At 43.7% G+C, this 19503-nt stretch overlaps 1 protein-coding gene across 1 annotated transcript in view; it reads left to right on the top strand.

Moving 5' to 3' along the window:
- Positions 1-14398, top strand: part of TMEM14C (transmembrane protein 14C) — a 69413-nt gene extending 55015 nt beyond the window's left edge. Inside the window, exons 4-5 of the mRNA XM_078685829.1 lie at positions 7645-7732; positions 14171-14398. Of these exons, the coding sequence (XP_078541955.1) occupies positions 7645-7732; positions 14171-14228 (146 nt within the window). The 3' untranslated portion in view covers positions 14229-14398. The remainder of the gene's footprint in view (positions 1-7644; positions 7733-14170) is intronic.
- Positions 14399-19503: the final 5105 nt, after the last annotated feature.

Below are 19503 nucleotides of genomic sequence, written 5' to 3' on the forward strand. Positions count from 1 at the left end.
AGCATCGAAATCAGGCATCTGGAAGCAACAGGGCAAAACTTGACAAAGCCAAGAAGGCACAGGGGAGGGTCTGGGCGCACTACAGCACCAGTGATGTCAGAGACGGTGGAGCACACCGCATGCCAGAACTCGGAAACCTTGGGGCAGAGCCACGCTAAATGGGCAAAGTCTGCGGCGGGAGCAGCACAATGCATACAAGTATCCCCAGCGGTGAGCCCGAGCCGGTGGAGCTGCACTAGGGTGCGGTACAGTCTATGCAAGTACTTGAAGTGGATCAGGCGGAGCCAGTAATTCGGTGACAACTTTTTGGTTTGATTACAGCTATAAAACCAGTCGGCCTCCGAAATGTCAATTCCAAGGTCCGCGCTCCACGCCTCCCGCACACGATCCGAGGAGATGGGGGCAGACATCAAGGAAAAAGCGTACAGTTTGGTGACTAACTTGTGCGGTGACGAGGAAGTATAAATGAAGTCCAGGGCCGGAAGAGTGGGCGGGGGTTGAGGGAATGTGGAGTGCAGTTTCCAGCAAGGGGCACGCAACTGATAAAATAGTACCGTGTCCTGCAACCCCGGAGACTCTGGAAGAGAGTAAAAGGAGTACCCCGGGTAAAGATCCGCCACCGTTTTCAGACCCAACCGTGCCGCGTGTCGGGACATGCTGCAAAACTGAAGTGCGTAGAAATCTGGGTGGTTTACAATTGGCATGGCGTTGGCAAAGAGAAGAGGGAGACCAGAGAGCCGACGCAGGGAAGACCATGCCCAGCGCAGCGTCTCGACCGCGTCAACCTCTGCCCGGGGATGCACCACGGGAGTGAACAGTGGACAGGGGCCAGGGAGAGGCCACATCGGTCTCAACTGCGACGTGGGGCTGATATGGGGTGGGGTGAATCCATAAATGCAAGAAGCTGGCCTGGGCACATAAGGCGTAGATCCGAGAGTCAGGCGCACCCATCCCACAGACAGACCTAGGGAGGGTGAGGATATCATAGGCGACCCTGGGTGGTTTACCTGCCCAAACAAGCGAAATGACTAGAGAATGCAGTTTACGAAAGAAATGAGAGGTGAGGGGGATAGGTATGTTCAAGAAGAGATAGAGGAATTTAGGAAGGACCACCATTTTTGCTATGGCGATACGACCAGCCAAGGATAACGGCAGTCGGCTCCACAAAGGGATTCTGGATTCAAGCCAATCAACAGCCCGCCTGAAGTTCGACCTCCACAATTCATCCAAATCCCTACTTAAACAGATGCCCAAATAGCGCGTGGGGCCAGCTGCCCACACAAATGGAAAGTCCGGTGTGAAGTGGACAGTAGCATCAGTTAGGGGAAATTGGACCTACTTAGTCCAGTTCACCCGGATCCCGGAAAGCCCGTCAAAATGTATGATTTCACGAACCAGGGAGCTAAGGTTTTCCTGGGGATGGCGGACATATAGGGTGACGTAATCAGCATACATTGAGACCAGGAGAGAGCGGGACGAGCAACCAATGCACCTGTGTGTATGGTGCTGCCCTAGCCTGGCAGCCAGGGGCTCCATGGCGATGGCAAAAAGCATGGGCGATAACGGACACCCCTGGCGAGTGCTACGGGCAATGTTGATGGGGTCGGAGACATGACCATTAATGCGGAGACGTGCAGAGGGACTGGTGTAGAGGAGTTTGACATTATGCTGAAAGTGAGCGCTAAAACCCATACGCGGTAAGATGTAGAATAGGAAAGGCCACTCCAATGTATTGATCGCCTTAGTGGCGTCTAGTAGTGCGGCCACGGCCAGCAAGTTATGGTTAATTTGATGTAAGACGGAGAAAATGGTGCGAAGATTAAGTGAGGTTGCCCTGCCAGGTATGAAGCCAGATTGATCAGGAAGGGCGAGGCTGGGCATTAAGTAGAGTAATCATTAAGTGTAGAAGCGCAGGGCCTAATAGGGAATAATCAAGAAAAAATCCACGAAAAAAGTATATCCTGTAAAGGGACTGTGGAGAAATGCCCCTTAGAAATCCAGAGTACTAGGTTGAGCAGAAACTGTTGCATCCAAGTTATAAATGACGATATTGATGATGCCCCAGTCAGTGACCAGGACATTGACTTCTTATCGCCCCCAAAAAGGCAGTGTTACTCAAAATTGCCAAAGAGTACTGACAATTTCCAGGCAGAACTCCATCAAGCTCCCCCTGTCAAAGTACTTCCCAAGAATATTCCAACTAAAAAACAGGGGAAAAAAGTAAAATGGCCAGAAACTAAAGGGAAAAGATTGCCCAAAGATCAAAAATAGTGCACAACCCTTAACTGACAGTAATAAAATGGAGAACCTACTAACAGAGCTAACAAGCCATGTCAAATTACATATAGGCCGCTTGGAAGCAAGATTATATCTGATCAAAAAAGGCCTAGAGAAGATCATGGAAAACCAGAACCCAACCACTTTGAACAAGAGCTCACATAGACCAGCCGCTATAACTAGTTGCCAAACCCCAATCTCTACTAACAATCCCACAGAAATGGCTAGAAACCAGGGAATAGGGATGGAATACAAAAGAAGATTCAAGATAGTCCTGCAATAGTCGTAGGCAAGGCATGCACTCTAGGAAAGAGAAACGACCGGGAGGAAGACCAGCACATAAAAACGCAAATTAGATCAAGTACAGCCACTTCCAGACCCCTCGATTGATCCACGCTAGGTACATAACCTTGACTTTCCGCCGGCAGCTGCCCCCTTCACTGTGATCCTGGCAAATGTTCCAGTTCTTAAGCCAGGAGTACCTGAAACATGGATTACTTTGAGAAATAAGGTCATTCACTTCTTGGGGAACAGAGTAGGTCTGACTGCAGAAATGTTTAGGGCCTTTAACCACATGGGTGCTGCTGACGAGCTGAGCTCGTCATGAGGCGCAGCAGAGCTGCCCTCAAGACGAGCTGAGCTCGTCACGGCCGTTGGAACGTTCGCACGTGGGGCTAATTTCCCCACTGTACTGAATGTTCTAAAAATGGGTGTGGCCGTGACGAGCTGAGCTCGTCATGAGGGCAGCTCCGCTGCGCCTCATGACGAGCTAAGCTCGTAACCAGCACCGCGGCGCCACGCGCGCCCCCCCCTGCACAGCGGGGGGAAAACACCCCGCAGCGAAGGGGTTAAGATGGTAAGGGCGTGTACCTTGGGTAGGAAAAAGTAATAAAGCCTTTAGAGGCGATTGTGTTTTCCTCTCCCTTGGCGTACCATTCCTGGCTAGGGAAGAGCTGAGTAGAGGAAATGAAAATCACTGAAACGGGCATAAATGCCCTCCCACTAGGCTTCTTTTATCGTCTAAGCTGGATTAATATGCAACATGCAACATGAAAGCCATCGCAGACCACAGCCATCTTCCGACATAAATTATAACCTGGAGGTGTTAAATAGATTCGAAACCCTCCAATCGTTAGATGAGAATGACTCACGGTCGGCTAAGAGAGGACAGATGGCTGATCCTAGGGAGAACAATAATTTAAAGGACTATGAGGATGGTCGGTCCAACATAAACATAGGTTTGAATTCTGGTTGGATACAGTATATGGACATAAAGGAAGATGATAATGGGTCGGGGATTAGAATTAGTGGCTCACTAGAGTCAAGCCAGCTTAGTTTCCCCATCTGTGAGGAGCGCATGGGGTAGGAACCTGGTTACCAGTCTGAAACGGACATACAAACAATCAGCACGATCGCATCAAATACCCAGATGGCTATTGGTGTGCCTTTTTGGAATGTGGCTGGCCTCCGGAGTAAAGAAAATAACTTAGCCTGGTATGATTCTATTGATAGATTTGATATCTTTGTGTCTTCAGGAGACCTGGGTGGCAGAGGAAATCCACATTGAAGGATATAAGACATACCATACACCGGCAACTCAATCAAACCATGGTAGGCATAAGTGGTGGTTCTGTATCTACATTTCAAAATTGGAGATGCAAAAAATTTCCCTGATAAAATCTACAAACTACTATCAGATAATACTGATTCATGTGGTCCGAAATTGTATTTTAACTGTGGTAAACTTTTACAATAACATAGAGAAGGGCCACTTGGGGGATACACTAAAGCAGCTTAGTGATGACATTGGTAAACTGAGAAGTCCGACTTACATAGATATGATTACCATCTGGGGGAGATTTTAATGTTAACCTATGCTCTAAATTGGGGACAGGCGTCTAGGGTTTAACGACTAAAGAGGATGACCCAATAATACATTTCGACCATTTGGAGCGGGGTGAAAAGTTTAATGAACTTTTTTTTCTCATTACTATGGCTTTGCAAACAGTTTGTGTACCCCTAGAGTGGATTTTGACTACACCTTTATAGGCAGAGGCTGCCAATTTATAATAGATTTTATTATTGTTCCAAATTGTTATGCAAATTGGGTAGCAAACTTTAAAACTCACTCAAACGTGATGAGTGATCATCTGCCCTTAAGTATTGACTTAATATTGCCAGATGTATCTGCACAGCGATTAAATAATAAACTGGTCTGGACACTGGGCATCCGTCTCTCTAGCCAAAATGGATTCCCCCTGCGCTGGGAGAGCTGTATTGAACAAGCTAATTATCCTTAAGGCCTACGATTCAATTCTAGCTTGCTTGCAGGGAGATTCCTCCCATGAAACCATTCTAAATGTTTTTTTTACAGATTACTTCGATTGTCCAAAATATGCTCAAAGCTGAAAATAGAAGTTGCAGAGATCGTAAAAACGGGTGGTTCGCCAAAAAATGTACAAAGTCATACTCCCGCTTAAAAGAGGTCCTACATAGGACAGTGAGAGACTGTGATGAGATTAGGGAGTGTAGAAAGTCTTATAACTTAGCAAGAAAAAATCAAAAGAAAGAACTAAAAAACCAAGCATGGACGGCACTTCACGACGCATCATTGACTTAAGATTGTACCCTGTTCTGCCGGGCAGTAAATGTGCCTTTTTTAAAACCAAGGACAATTGCGGTCACAATAGACGATAAGGCATGGGTAGATTTTTTTCTCAAAGGTTTATAGCATACAGGGGCATGAGGAAATCATTCCTGATCATTTAACCCCACAGCTAGAAAATCCCATTACTTTTATTCCTATTAAACTAGAAATTTCCCTTAATGAAGTGACCGAGGCAATAACCTCAAGTAGGGGTGGCAAGGCCCCTGGACCCGACGGCCTTCCCATTGACCTATTCAAATCCATCCCATCACTCTGGTCACCTTTGATAACCAGGGTCTTTCAAGCCAGTTGGGCCAATGGTCTCATGAAAATATGGACGGAGTCTGTAATTGTCCCTATTTTTAAGAAGGGGGAAAGAGAAAATCCGCCATGCTACCGCCCGATAGCCCTACTCGATTCCTTAATGAAGGTTATGGGAAGGGTTGTTTTGAATAAAGTACAATCTTGGCCTGATGAAAATAATATAATGAGCAACGTGCAATATGGTTTTAGACCAGGATTGGGGACAAATGAACAAGTCTTGACCCTAAATATTTTAATCAGAAATTACACACGGGCATTTGTAGATTTAACAGCCGCGTTCGATTGTGTGATACATAATAAATTGTGAGGTATATTATCAAATTTGAAGGTCGATCCGGTACTGATCCAGTTTTTAAAACATTATATTCAGGGGCTACTGCTAAAGTGCGCCATGGCGCAAAGGGGGAATGTACCGCGCCATTCACTGTGGATAGGGGGGGTGCGGCAAGGCTGTGTGCTTGCACGGTTCCATTTTACTCTATATACTAACGCTTTGGAGCAGGAGCTTGAAGCAGCGGCGCAGGATCCCCCTGTATGTCAACAAACGCCCGATAGTCTCCCTCCTCTACGCTGATGATGCGGTACTAATGGCCCGCACCCAATTAGGTCTGCGGAAAGCGCTTAGAACATATTCTTGTTTTATGGATAACTTGGGTCTGAAATTAAATGCTAAGAAAACATTCGTAATGACCTGTGGGCGAGGGGGAAATAAATGTAACTGCCTCCCCTTGGGGGATAAAAGGGTAGACTCCACTAACACTTATACTTTTGGGTGTTTTATTTGCAAACACGGGCTCTTGGGGCCCAGCGGTGAAAAGTAGGAGCCTTTTATTCATGAAGGCGACTGCTGCTCTTGTCAATTTCTCCAAGAAAATGGGAAAAAGACCCCCTGGTATTCTTAAAACCTTTCAGGCCAAGTGCATAAGTATTGCGATATTTGGAGTGGGAGTGTGGGGCTTTTATGATGTGCCTATGATTCAAAGGGTAGAAGATGTTTTTTTTTTACGTTTATGTTAGCTGTACCAGCGAGTTCCCCGGTTTTTAATTGCCACAGTGAGCTGGGTATCCCCTAGGTCTCTGATATTATAAAAATGCAGCCTGTCCTGCTGTGGCATCGTGTATGGACAACCAGCAGCACATACCTAAACAGAGAGATAATTAAGGATTCTATGAACCTGGACCAGGTTAATAAGATCACGTGGCTGAATTATGTTAAAAGATTTCTGGGTGATATCGGCCACCCAGATTACTACTTTACCCCAGAGAAAATGTATTCTATCTCCAGGAAGGAGCTCAAACTAATCTGTTCTACCCACAGAGTCACTTAGAGTCGCCCAGGAGATAAATAAGGGGATGGTAGTCCAACATCAAATGACCTGGATCACGTATGGTATCCAACCTTATCTCCTATGTTGCATGGAGGGATATGATAGATATCTTTTAACTCGTTTTAGGTTTAAGAGTTTTCATAGGCTGGTCAGTTACTCAGGAATAAACAATTGGTCTAGATAACTTTCTCCTTGCCCCTGTGATAACGTGTCTCCACAATCTACCATCCATGTGACACTGTCTTGTAAATTTTATGCAAGGGAAAGAACAAGATGGGTCCTCCCCCTGTTAAAACAGGCAGGTTGGAAACCATGCAGAACAGTGCTTTTACATTTATAATTTTTAGACAGTATATTATCTGTATGTGCCACGTCTGGCTTTTTGAAAAATATACTGAGATAGAAAAAGCTTAAATGTATAATGTCTATTTTGATTAAAGTCTGGAATGTATTATTCTGTAGGCTAGCCTTACTCTACTTAAAAGCACTTTACGCACTTTGTGATACATAATGTATTTTAATGTATATATATCAAATGTTTTTATTTGCTTTTATGTACGTGTATGCTTTTATGATTTTAATGTCTACAATCGAATAAAACGTATTTTGAATTTGAAAATGCTGACTCCTCATGCTGCAAAACGTGAGACGTTAAGCAAATTTAGATAACCGAACGATCTTTCAGTGCCAAGAACTTAATACAAGTGTAGATGTGTGTTTTGCACAGTGGGGGATCAGCACATTATTTCTAATCTGCTTGTTAAACCACCTCCGTAAGAGGGCAGACTTTTGGCAATATGCAGAGCCTAGCGCTTATATATCTTGAAGAATTTCCCACATCTTGAAGTATTCTAAATTCACTTTTCTTTACCAGAGGTGTTGAAACCGTGTGAACCCAATAAGTGAGTCATAAAAAGAAATAATTTCAGAAAGTTATTTTTTACATTCATAAAAAAAGCATTGCAATGCAAAATATATTTCCTAATTGTATGCATTCAGACAGACCATGGCATCTTGTGCACGACTATGTACCTCGTGCAATTTGTTTACTTTGTACTTCTCTTGTAGTTGCTTCCGGGACCTTATCCGGTGTTATGGGATTCCGGTTCTACAACTCTGGAAAATTCATGCCTGCAGGTTTAATTGCTGGTGCAAGGTATTTACTTTTTTTACAGTGGATAAAATCGTGAAATTGTAAAATAGTTCAAAGACAATACTGTTTGCATTTAATAAAATACCTATGTACACCTCCTTTTGCTTCTTACTGAAGTCTATTGGGCTACTTGTAAAATGCATTTTTAGAGGTGGTTCCACATAGTGGCCTGGCACAGAGCTTGTTCTCTGAAAACTACTATTGCAGCGATTGCCAGGTGATGTTTGGTTATAGACCTGTTTACCTAATTATATGTGTGCTAACAGTAGCATACAAGCCTCCAATCTTGACACCACACATATTTCAAGGAGGAATGGATGCTGAGGCTTCCGTTATATAGCCTTCCATAAAAGACTGAGTGTGCATTTTGCCCTCACACACATGATATTGGGACAGTCACTACTTGTATTTGTATTTTATTTTTTACAGAAAGGTTTGGGATTTTCGCACCCGTAATCTACTTTGAAATGTTGTGGGTTGAATGTTTGCATTTAACTTTACTACCAGTATTTGGGTGTGGTCTCTTGAGGATATTAAGTTCCTCCCTGTGCCGCCCTTGTTTCTTAATTTGCAGAAGACTCTGTAGTTTTCCTGCAACTCTTTCAACTATTTCTTACTGCCGGACACTGGTCAACTGTGAATGTACTCTTCCAGTAATTAATATAGATGTTTGCCCTCACTGTTGAAGTTTTGACTGCATCACCTCCACAAATGATGAATGTAATTTGTTTGACTTAATATTTACCTTGAATGATATAATAAAGGTTAGTGAACCGAAAAAGATGCTGTGGTGAGATCACTGCGGTATTCCATTCAGACTGCAAATCCATAATTTGCGCACATTGAGCACAAATGTCACACAAAATATGGGTGCTCCTGATCTAAAGTTATGTCAGCCTTTTTAAAGCGTCCTTGGTGAACTACCACATCCTGAGACCAACCGTATGATTGATGTGACACTGGATGCCTTAACACATAGATCAGTAAAGCGCTGAACTCCATAGTACCTCCTTAGAATAAAGAGTTACAAAATACAAACTCCATCAGCCCCATGGTATACCGTCAAACCTGCGGCTAAAAAAAAAAGTGCTGGAACATAAATGGACAGAGGCTTATCTGGAGGAAGACCAGAAGATAACAGCATGTTTGACCTTGGGAAGACGCAGCATACAGATTAGTTGGTGTCCTTCTGCTACAGCGCTCATGACATAACTAATGGAACTATTGCTGACATTCCCAATATACCATCTACTCTACTTTCCCTTTGAATGTGGACCCTAGCATAGAGATGGCTGTGATGCTGCCTGGGGCGTGGGTTGGCTTTGTTGAGGACTCCTTATGTACATGGCTTGAAGCCACCCTTGCATTGAACTTTAGGACCTGGAGAAAGCGAGCTTACTATCCCAGCTTTCCAAGCTTTCTCCTAGAAAGTAAAGGCATCTAGGCGTATCCCAAATAGATCTGGGGCCATAAATAATAGCTTCAAATGTATTCTTTGGCATGTCCTGTAAATTCCGACTTAGCATTCAAAATGCTACATTTACCCCGGCTGAAAGGACACCTGCTTTAGACCACCTAAGGTAATGACCGACATGAATGGGATCTGCTTTTCCATCTGGCTGCATCCTGTATATCCTGAAACAGATTCTAGATGTCATTAAGTAATGCCTTAGAGACATAATCAGCATAGGTGCTAGTCCAAACAAGTACTGGAAGTAGCATGTGTCCTTTTGAAGGCTCCTACCTCCCGCATAGTTACTGGATCTAAGAGCCGTACACTTTCAAAGGGAAGAGATACATTTAATTATTTGGGATTTGTATAGCCCGAAAGCTCCACAGCTGTCCTGGTGCTACATGGTGAGATCTAATCCCAACTAATAAAGGGAGTACGAAAGCAGACCCAAAGAGCCATGTCTTAAAGTCTTTTGAAGGTCAACATTTCCTCAGTGGTATAGAGCTGTAGTGTGAGTGCGCTCCACTCCTTGGCAGCCAGGTAGGAGCAGGAGCTACCACCTCACCTATTCCTTCTGAATTGAAGAATTCCTACAAGCAGGCAGCTGAAGGACCGGCTTGACCTGAGAAGTTAGAAATGGGTAAATCTGTCGGACAAGTACTGAGGACCTTAACGGTAAAATGCTTTGTTAGACTTAAGCCTTTGAACTTTGCACGTTCTTTGACTGGCAGCCAGTGCAGGTCCTGTAGGGCTGGCTGGATATGCGCGGTCATAGGGATTTGCAGCAAAACGCTAGCGGCGGCGGCATTGTGCACCAGCTGCAGTCTCTTCAGGAGGTAGGCTGCAGACCCCATTAGAGTAAGTTGGTATAGTCCAAACTAGAGGTGATCAAGGCCTGGATCACTGTTTTTTTTTTTTTTTTTTGTTTTTTTTTGCTGCAAGAGGGGAAGAAGGTATAGGATTTTTAAAAGCCTTTTTAGCAGGCCACAACGGGTACCTACTACCCCTGTGACAACCGGGGGATATCCTTTGGCCAAAGGCCATTATTCCAGTTAGGAGGGGAGACCCAAAGAGCAAAATGTCTGACGTTTTGGAATGACACTGAAAGCTGCTATTATGCATCCATTGAAACCAGCAATTTTTAAGCCAAACTGTTCTTTGAGGATCGCCATAGGGGTCGTATACACATTGAGCTGTTTTCCCACAAAGTTATTATTGTCTTGTTCTCTTGAGCGAGCTAACTGGGTCTCTTGTTTATCCTGCGCCATCCTTCAGATCCAAAGAGCCCCCAGCCCCTCCTATACAGTCTCAATTTGCAAATGCTGGTACATAGTAACATTTGATACTATTTAATCCCGGTTATCATTAGAACAACCTTCACAGTACCTGCAGTGCTGTATTCATTATTTCCCCTGATGGCTACTGGAGCCAATTTGGTGGATGGAGTTTTCCCAAGTAGATTGCCATGGTTTAATGATCTGGGGCAAATTTGGTTAAATCCAGCAGTTCACATTGATGATCCTAATCGGATTGCCACGTGGGCAAAGAAAGGGAGAAATATGATTGTTTGAATTGGGTTTAACAAGTAGGTCCTGCTAGTGAAAAATAAATTTCATAATGGGTAATAGCTGTAGGCAGACCGCCAATCACTGCATTTCGCTGGCTTTGCCTAAGAATTCACAGATTAGTGAATGACTGCTCATTCATTGAAGACTATTTGTAAACTCGAAAATCTTTACCTTTATAGTCTGCAATGAACTTCGCAGATGTCACCCAGTGAATCTAATAAAAAAAGATAGGTTTGCAAAACAAATTTTTGAATGAGTGGTAAATCTGTTAGTTACTAAGGCCAGTTGAAGCCAAATTACAGATGGGGTAAATAGGAACCATCTTTAAAACGTGACTGCAATTTTTGTTTGTTTTCAGGACCCTTGTAAAGATCCTGACATCTGCAATTAATTTTCCATCTGTATTTCCTCTGCCCATTTCTGATACTGAACTAACTGTCATCCACGTTCCTTTCAACTAGCATACATTAAAGTCAAGGAACAGTATTGGAATCTCAAAAGACAGAAAATAGGTTCTGTCAGCACAGTATACGTTCCATTCATTGTGGCACGCAGACCCTTGTGCTGACGTTCAGTGTGAGTCAAATTCTATAAAAACCGTTAAGCAAGGGATTGTTCATTACGTTTCCCAAGCCCTGCCATTTTGTGGATGGTAGGGGAGAGGAGGGTGAGTCAGCAGATTAGGTTGTTAAAGGAGGGGAAGGTTCTAGGCAAAGCCTGCCTTTTTGTCTGTTTCCAATTGCTATTTCAGGAAAACTGATTAGAGCAGCATGGAAATTCTTCACACTTTATTGTTCCAAATTTTGGATACTCCTATTTGGAGCCAGCATTATCAGTACCTTCTGTTAGAGCAGTTAGTCACCTTGCGCAAAGGCAGTATCTACAAAGTAGCTAGAAAATGAAATCTGAAAGGGAACCACATCAAACCAACCTTAAAGGGTGGATCTACATTCCCAGAATGGAAAATGAGTATAAAAATGGGACCCAGAAACCCCCCTTTGTTCCAGTTACAAGTTTTTCTTGACCAAGAAATTGAGTCCTCCAAATGCTGGCATGAGACCTGGGCTTGTGGCTACATGACCGACAGTGTCCCAGAGGGGAGGCGACATCACCTGAAGCCTGTGTATCATGCTTGGAAAACTGTGAGTCTGCCTAGTGCCCAGAAGCCTGTCTGCCTCCTAAGAGTGTGAAGAGTGTCTGCCCTACTGTGTGGTGAAACTGTCCAAGAGAAGCCCAGCCATGTTCAGGGTGTGGGGAGCAGCCAGAAGAAGCCTAATGCAAGGTTTGCTGCCAGGATCAGCCTGAGTCATGAAGGGCCATCCAGTCTCCTAAAGTGTGAATCTAGTGTTTAACTGTGTAAAGACATTTTGAACCCAACAGTGACATGCATTTACGCATTATGGTTGAAGGACTGGTGCTGCAGAGGGTCACTTAAGGCAAAAACCTCAACTTATCCAAAGCAAGAGGTCTGGCGGGTCCTAAGTCAAGCACCTGTCAGTCAAGCCAGCTACACAGATACCTTTAGTGTTGAGAAAAGAGCACTACCACGGCCACAGTTGAGCTCTGCCAAGAACTTGCAGACTCTGTAAGCGAGCATGTGTGCCAATCGAGCCACTTCTCCTCTGATTGTTAGAGGTGACCCACAAGTTGCTGGTGTGGAAACTGCTTAGTGAACTAGCATCTTGCCTAGAATCGAATTGTGGACCACAGACATTGAGTGACACTGTAGTCTGAGGTGGAGAGTACCGTAGAGGGTGTATTGCTTAGTTAAGTGCTCTTGGGTGAGAACATTTAACCTTGTAGTCATACCCAACATTTAATTGAGTAGTATTCCAATCAAGATGTGATATTTAATATACTTTCTCGTCACTGAGACTCACACGGGGCTTGAGAGTGATTGGGTCTGCTTGATTGTGAGTTCTGAGTCTTCGTAATACACAGTACCTGCGCTATGAAGCTTGCGACTGCTCGTCCTCGCTACCCTACTCAAGTACGGAAAGGCTTTACTTGGTCGATCTAGCTGCGCTATAGTAGGTCAAGCGCCATGGTACCAGAGGCAAGCAACCACATGTACCACAGTTGTGGCCAGATGCTGCTGTCTGGTCTATTGCCACCTAAATGCAATGGTGTCTGACAGCCACGTTGATGTTGAAAGCTTTCTGTAATCTCTAACCACCCGAGTATTTTTTTAGTTGTAGCCTTCTATTGATCCCTTGAAGTCAAAGCAGTTGTAGTCTGCCTTTGAGAACACAAATGAAACCACCTTGATAAGAGTGCTTGGTTGCTCAGATGAAGGAATCTGTGTCCCCTTTATGTTACTTAGAGTTTGGGGTATAACAGATGCACCTCGATTCATTCTGTACTCCAAATATCACACAGGGATTGACTGGCCAATCGAGACACATAGGGGCTTGTTTACGACGCCCTTGCGTGGCAGGAGCATCACTCTATGTGCCGCTCTGGCTGCGCAGATTACAATATCGTTTCTAGGCTATGCTTTGTGTGGCCACATAGATGAGGAGTAAGGCAAGGCAGCCCAAACCGCTGCATTGCCGTACTCTGTGCTCATGAGGCATTCCACGGGCGTTGCAGGGGGTTTTCCCATGCAACATACATGGATTTTAATGCTGCCTCAGATTTACAAGATCATGTAAACTGGGAGAAGCGCCAAATCTTTACGCTTCCTGATGTGAGGCATAACAAGAAATTTCTTTATTTCTCATCGTTATTTTCTCTTTCTATGTGTGCTGAATTCTGCAGCACTCGTAGAAAGAGGAAAACTCCTCTTAAGATTTGTTTCTATGCAGGAAGGTGCCCCTTCCTGCATAAAAACAATCCTGCCGACAACACAGGCACACTTGCTCCATCGAGCAAGGGTGCCTGTTGGAGCTAGGCAGCCGAAACGGCGCCAGCGCAGGGAGAAAGCACAGGAATGCACCCTATTGCATAAATATGTTGCATTCCTCCCTTTCACTTTGGCATAGGGCAGCGCAGCAAGATGACTTGCTGCGCTGCCCTGCGTCCCTATGCAAAATCCCCGTAAATAAGGGTCACAGTTCTAGGTAATTTGTACGTCAGAGTAAACCACGGAGCCTCTCTAGGCTTTCAACCCTCAACTAATCAAAACATCAAAATTAACAGAAGGAAAACACATCTGACACAATAATCCTGCTGTAGTTCCACATATCCCCTTTGAAAGACTCTGGAAAGTCATGTCTTTTGTTTTCTTCTTTTCATACAGAGACCATAATTTGTTTATGTTGTAATTGATTTCAGAGGCTAATGCTTCTAGAATTGGCTGTTGTTTGGAAATTAATCTGAGCATTTATGACTCTCAAGAAACATTTTCTATAGCCACCCATTTAAAAAGTTGTTTAAGAGCAGTGGTTCAATAAAGACTTGTTTTTATGTCTTTGACAGTTTATTCATGGTTGGAAGACTGGCGCTGAAGATGATGGAAAAGCCGCACAATCCATAACATAATATCTTTAATTTGTGTTTTCTGCCTGACCGTTACACGTTTAAACATACCCGGGAGAAAAACTGTTCTTCATGCACCCATCCAGATGCTACGGAAACCGACATGTCTTTATATATTAAATGTACATTTATATTAAAAATTAAAGAAAACTTCCCTTTTTCAAAAAAGGTGTACTACTGACTACATTTGTGTGAGGATTTACCAGGATGCTCCAAGAGGTCCTACATGTGAAACCCAGTCAAATGCCTTTTGTTTTTTGGAGTACTCTGATGAAAAAAAAATCGACTTCTTTGGGTAATAAAACGGTATGTATTGAAAGATAGTGGAGAGATGCTGAAAATAGTGTTTACAAGTCAATTTCACAAACTACAAAAGTCCTCAAATCTCTTACAAAGGATGAACAGATTATGAGGTTACCTGTACTGATTGCATTCTATAACATTTTTAAGAAAGATGTTTGCATTGATGCCCAAAGCTAATCAGAATCCCACAAAAGCACCCTAAACTGGTCTACCCTAAAGAGTCTCCGAGTTCCATTGCTTTGTCCAGTTGCTTGTGCCTTCTGAAAATTCCAGTGGCTGATTCCTAAATTCGTGTTTGCATTGAGTTTGGCACAGTGGGATTGGGGATTGTGTTTAATTTTATTAAGTTTCGCCTTATAAACCTGAAGATGTTAGGGGACCATGGGAAGTTGCTTTAAAAAGCGCTTGTGTACATAAGGCTTGAGTACTCTCTGTACCAATGTATCTATACGAATAGCATGTATGGTCAGTACGTTAGCCTTGTGATAATCCCTACAAGCAGTACATTACATCAGCAGTAACACATCTGAACCTCCTTCCCCCCCCCCATCTTCAACTTAGTCCTCTTTAAAGAGATACACAGTAAAGTCTGTAAAATATTCTTGCATTGTTGCCCTTAAGTGTGCAGTAAGTGTCTTTAAACTTATTTAAGTAAATGATATCTTTGTGCCAATGTCAGTATTTAGGAATCTGGCAACTAAGCTATTCCAGGTCTGTTCTCTTCACTCATCCCAGCAGCCTTAATTATGGCGCTGAAGCAAATGTCTTGCCCTCTATTTTGGATAAACCCTTTTAGACTTGCAGGCAAAACCCATTGATAGGCAAACATAACCATGCTAAATGCAAGTAATCTGAGAACACATCTAATACTGAAAAAACACCCTTTGTAGATTACCAGGCGTAACATATACTCACTGGAAGATTTAAAGTGAAGCAAGTGTTGGTTATAAGGACTCCTTGGTCTGTAGATGGATAAGTCTCTATTGGTAGACTGAGAGTGCATGTCCCAGGTTCTGTTCTCAAGCATCCTGTGAACCATGACCTGCGTGTGTTTGCAGCCCCTAATACTATAATACTCGTATTTTATGCTAACAGTTTAAGTTGGTCTGTGGTCAAAATGTGGATCACCAGGGTCCATTTCTCTGGAGCCTTCAAGGATGACACAATTTTCGTTTTGACCAAATTCCGGACCAGAAATAAAAGATATTGTTGAAGGCATACATTGCCTTATAAGTGGTGTAAAGGCAAAATCTTCAAAGACATCATCTTGCTGTTTTATCCCAAGCCCTTAGCAAATTTATTTTCTATGGATACTTCAAGACCCTGACTATTCCGGAGTGGAAACCGCGGAGAGATGAGAGGAGGGTCTCCCATGTATTCCATGCAGAGTTGTAAAAGTAGCCTCGTATCACTATATGAACTCTTGTAGTCACTGAGAAGTAATGTATTCAGGGAGAGACTATATACCATTGCTTTCTCTATTCTTACATGCAGTAAATCTGTGTCTGGATGGCTCTATTAATATGTGTACTGAGCCTGGGATACTAAGTATCTGCCAAAATCGGGAACTGCCAGTCCCCTTGATTGCATAAGGTGCAGTTAGACACTTGTAGCTCCCCACTGGAGTTTGGCCTGGCCAAATCAGTTGAATATTTACTGAACTCAGACTTTGGAAATAGTGTTTGGGTACTACTGAGGGGACATTTTGAAACACAGCGGTTTCAATACTACCACTATTTTAATGGAGGAAATACGACTAATCATGGAAATGGGAAGCTCTATGCAGTTAACTTTAATTTCCATTTCTGATGGGATCAATTGATAGTTCATTTCAAACAGAACTTTGAGGTCATATGAGAAAACCACACCGAATATCTAATTTAATAGGGGGACAAACTAAAGGGGGCGCCGTTTTGATTTATAGCATGAGAGGTTAGTGGTATTGTCTCTGATTTCCCCCAGTTAATGCTTAATCCTGAGTAGCTACAGTACACGGTAACCTTTTCCATAAGCTTGGCCAAATTGCTGTACTGTTTTTTGCACATCATGCAAGGGCAAAGCGGAGAGGGAACAACTGACATCCCCATCAAGGATTGCGTCGCAATGATAGTTCTTCGCATTGTATATACAGGTATTTGGTCTATGGGCTCTGCATATATTGAACTAACCAAGGAGAGAGAATAGTTTCCCACTCCAATCCTCTGTATTACCTCAAATCGAAAGGGCCATTCAACAGAATTGAAAGCCTTCTCTGCAGCAAAGTTCGTTACAACCAATGTTATATCTGGGTTAGCTTTGTGAATAATGGATTACAGCCTTCTCAAATTATTCTGGGTAAATCTAGAGGGTAGGAAGCCAGCTTGGGCCAAGAGTACGTAGTTTGATATACAAGGCTATAGTCTTTTTTTTTTTTTCTCAAGTATCTTTGCTAAAATGTTATTTTATTCGTTAATTAGGGATATTGGTCTGTAAATTTATTGCTCCACCGAAGACTTGCCATGCTTTGGAAGGAGATTTGTAAGTGGTCTGTGTTTGGTGGTAGTGAGTCACACAGTGGCAAAGCAACCACCTACAAATATGAAAAAGGTGAGAGCTAACAAAATCAGAGAATTCCTTCTACAATTGACACCTGTCCTATCTGGACAGGTCTGCAAAAGCTTCTCTAACTCTATCTGCATTTAGTAGACGTGTATTTAGTGTCTTCTTTTGACTATCTTCAATCCAAGCTAAAACACTTTAGTTGAAATAAACTTGTATCTGATATACCAAGTGAGAGGCTTGGTGAGCGGCTTGGTATGGAGGCTTAGAGTGCTAAGTAGTATTGTTCAAACACTTAAAGAACCCTACATGTTTCCCTGCAGACCTCTCTTTACTCATCTTTTCTCCCTTATATATTTGTCCTTCCTGTGTCATTTCATATAGCTAAAGCAAAGAAGCACCCAGGGTGATCTTCCGCTCAGTTTAGCCTTGCATCCACTCTTCGTGATTTCGATTTTAACTTCAGTTTCTGTTTCTCACTTGTTCGGTGCCCTCAAGCTGGGTTAACCACTCCCTAATAGACCTAAGAATACCACACTCCTCCCCCCCCCTAAAAAATCCGGCTTCCCTGACAAATAACTTGAAAGTCTGTGTGTACAAGCACGTTCTACTGTTCCTACCCTGCTCTCAAAATAGTTCTGTATCTTAATCTATCTAAACACATACTCTCACCTCCTCAGCTGCTGCAAAGCCGATTTAGTCTGCCTTGGGCAGCACACTATCACCCAGTAGGTCAGATCACCTTTTACCTCCATAGGTGGCACAGCAGACCAATGGGTGCCTCCAATCATACAAAGTGTGTATCCCCTTCCCTTATTCTTCACCCCTACTAATGTAACTCCTTCTCCATTCTGTGAGGGGAAGTTCAGGCTCTCTTGGAAAAGGGAGCAATAGGAAGTGTTTCATCACCAGAAGTCCGGCTGGTTGTTATCCCCGCTACTTCCTGGTGCGGAAGAAATACTGAGGCCTCTGTCCTATATTCGACCTTTGCCCTCTGGACCTTTTCGTCAAGAAGGACCAGTTCAAAATGTTCACCCTGGCCCTAAATCTGCCTTTTGGATACAGGAGACTGGGTAGTGATGTTGGATCCGCAGGATGCCTATTGCCACATCCCTGTGCTGCAGTCCCATAGATGTTACCTGCAGATTGAGATAGGCTGTGAGCAATTTCAGTTCTCGGTGCTCCCCTTTGCCAATACAAGTACACCTCAGGTGTTCACAAAAATGATGGTGGTGTTAGCTATCCATCTTTGGTGGGTAGGAATAGCAGTCTTCCTATACTTGGACGACTGATTGTTGTAGACTAACTCCTCTCAAACAGTCGTGGACCACCTCCAGGTGACAACTGAGCGGTAATTCGCCATATTCGCACCTGACTCCTTCACAGAGGCTTCACTTCATTGGAACCATCCTCGATACAGTGCTCTTCTGAGCCTTCCCACCGCCTCAATGAGTCCTTATATTTCAACCGGTGATCCTGGTCTCAGTAGGAGCGACTCTTAAGGCAAACAGACTTTACCACGACGGCCGAATCATGCGGTGCAGTACAACAAATGCAACTTTACCATGCATTCCTTTACCACACATGTTGTTACAGCGACCTGCTTCAGTGAAAGCGGCATGGGACTTAAAAGTTCAACGTTTTCCCTACTGTTGCGCGAACTGGAGCAGTATAATTTACAATTCCAACTTCACAGTCTAGCACTTTCCTTAAGGCATGTTGTTATAATGATATGCGTGGTAAAGACTTATTCGTTGTAAAGACTGTGGAGTAACAGCATGCATTGTTCCAACATACAACTGCTCCGAGGCTTCTTGCCCTCCTGCATCCTGCTTGTGGACCATACCTAGTGACACAGGTGGACTCTGCAGTGAGATCTGAAGGCTCCGTACAAAGGGAACCTTTTGGATTCCCACAGGTGTCGGAGGAGAGTGCAAACCACCTGCAGTGGTGGCTGTTGAACAGCAATTGGGCTGGTGGAAGACCTCTCCCCCAACCCCATTACAAGCTATTAGTCATAACGGATGTATTTTGCTGGGTTCTGGAGGTCATCTGGGAGAGGTGGAGATCAGAGGACTCTATACTGGAACCCACGTCAAGTTGCAGCGGTTACAGGTAATTTTCTTGGCAGTGAAAGTGTTTGTCCCTTCCATCAAGGAAGACATGGGTACAGGTTCTCATGGACAACACCATCGCCCTATGGTATTGCAGTAAAGATGGTGGGTTTGTAGGTCTTATGCCAAGAGGCCCTGCACCTCTGAAGTGTCTGAATATTCAGGGCATCGCCTTGGTCACACTACACCTGGCTGGCTTTTTAAACACCAGGACAGATCAACTTCTCTCACTTTGTATAGTGGATGATGAATAGTGGCTGCACTCTGAGTTGGCACAAGGTATTTTATAGCAATGGGGAGAATCGTGGTTCAGTATTT

This window comes from Lissotriton helveticus, chromosome 4_1, assembly GCF_964261635.1.
Source record: "Lissotriton helveticus chromosome 4_1, aLisHel1.1, whole genome shotgun sequence".
NCBI classification, from domain to species: domain Eukaryota; kingdom Metazoa; phylum Chordata; class Amphibia; order Caudata; family Salamandridae; genus Lissotriton; species Lissotriton helveticus.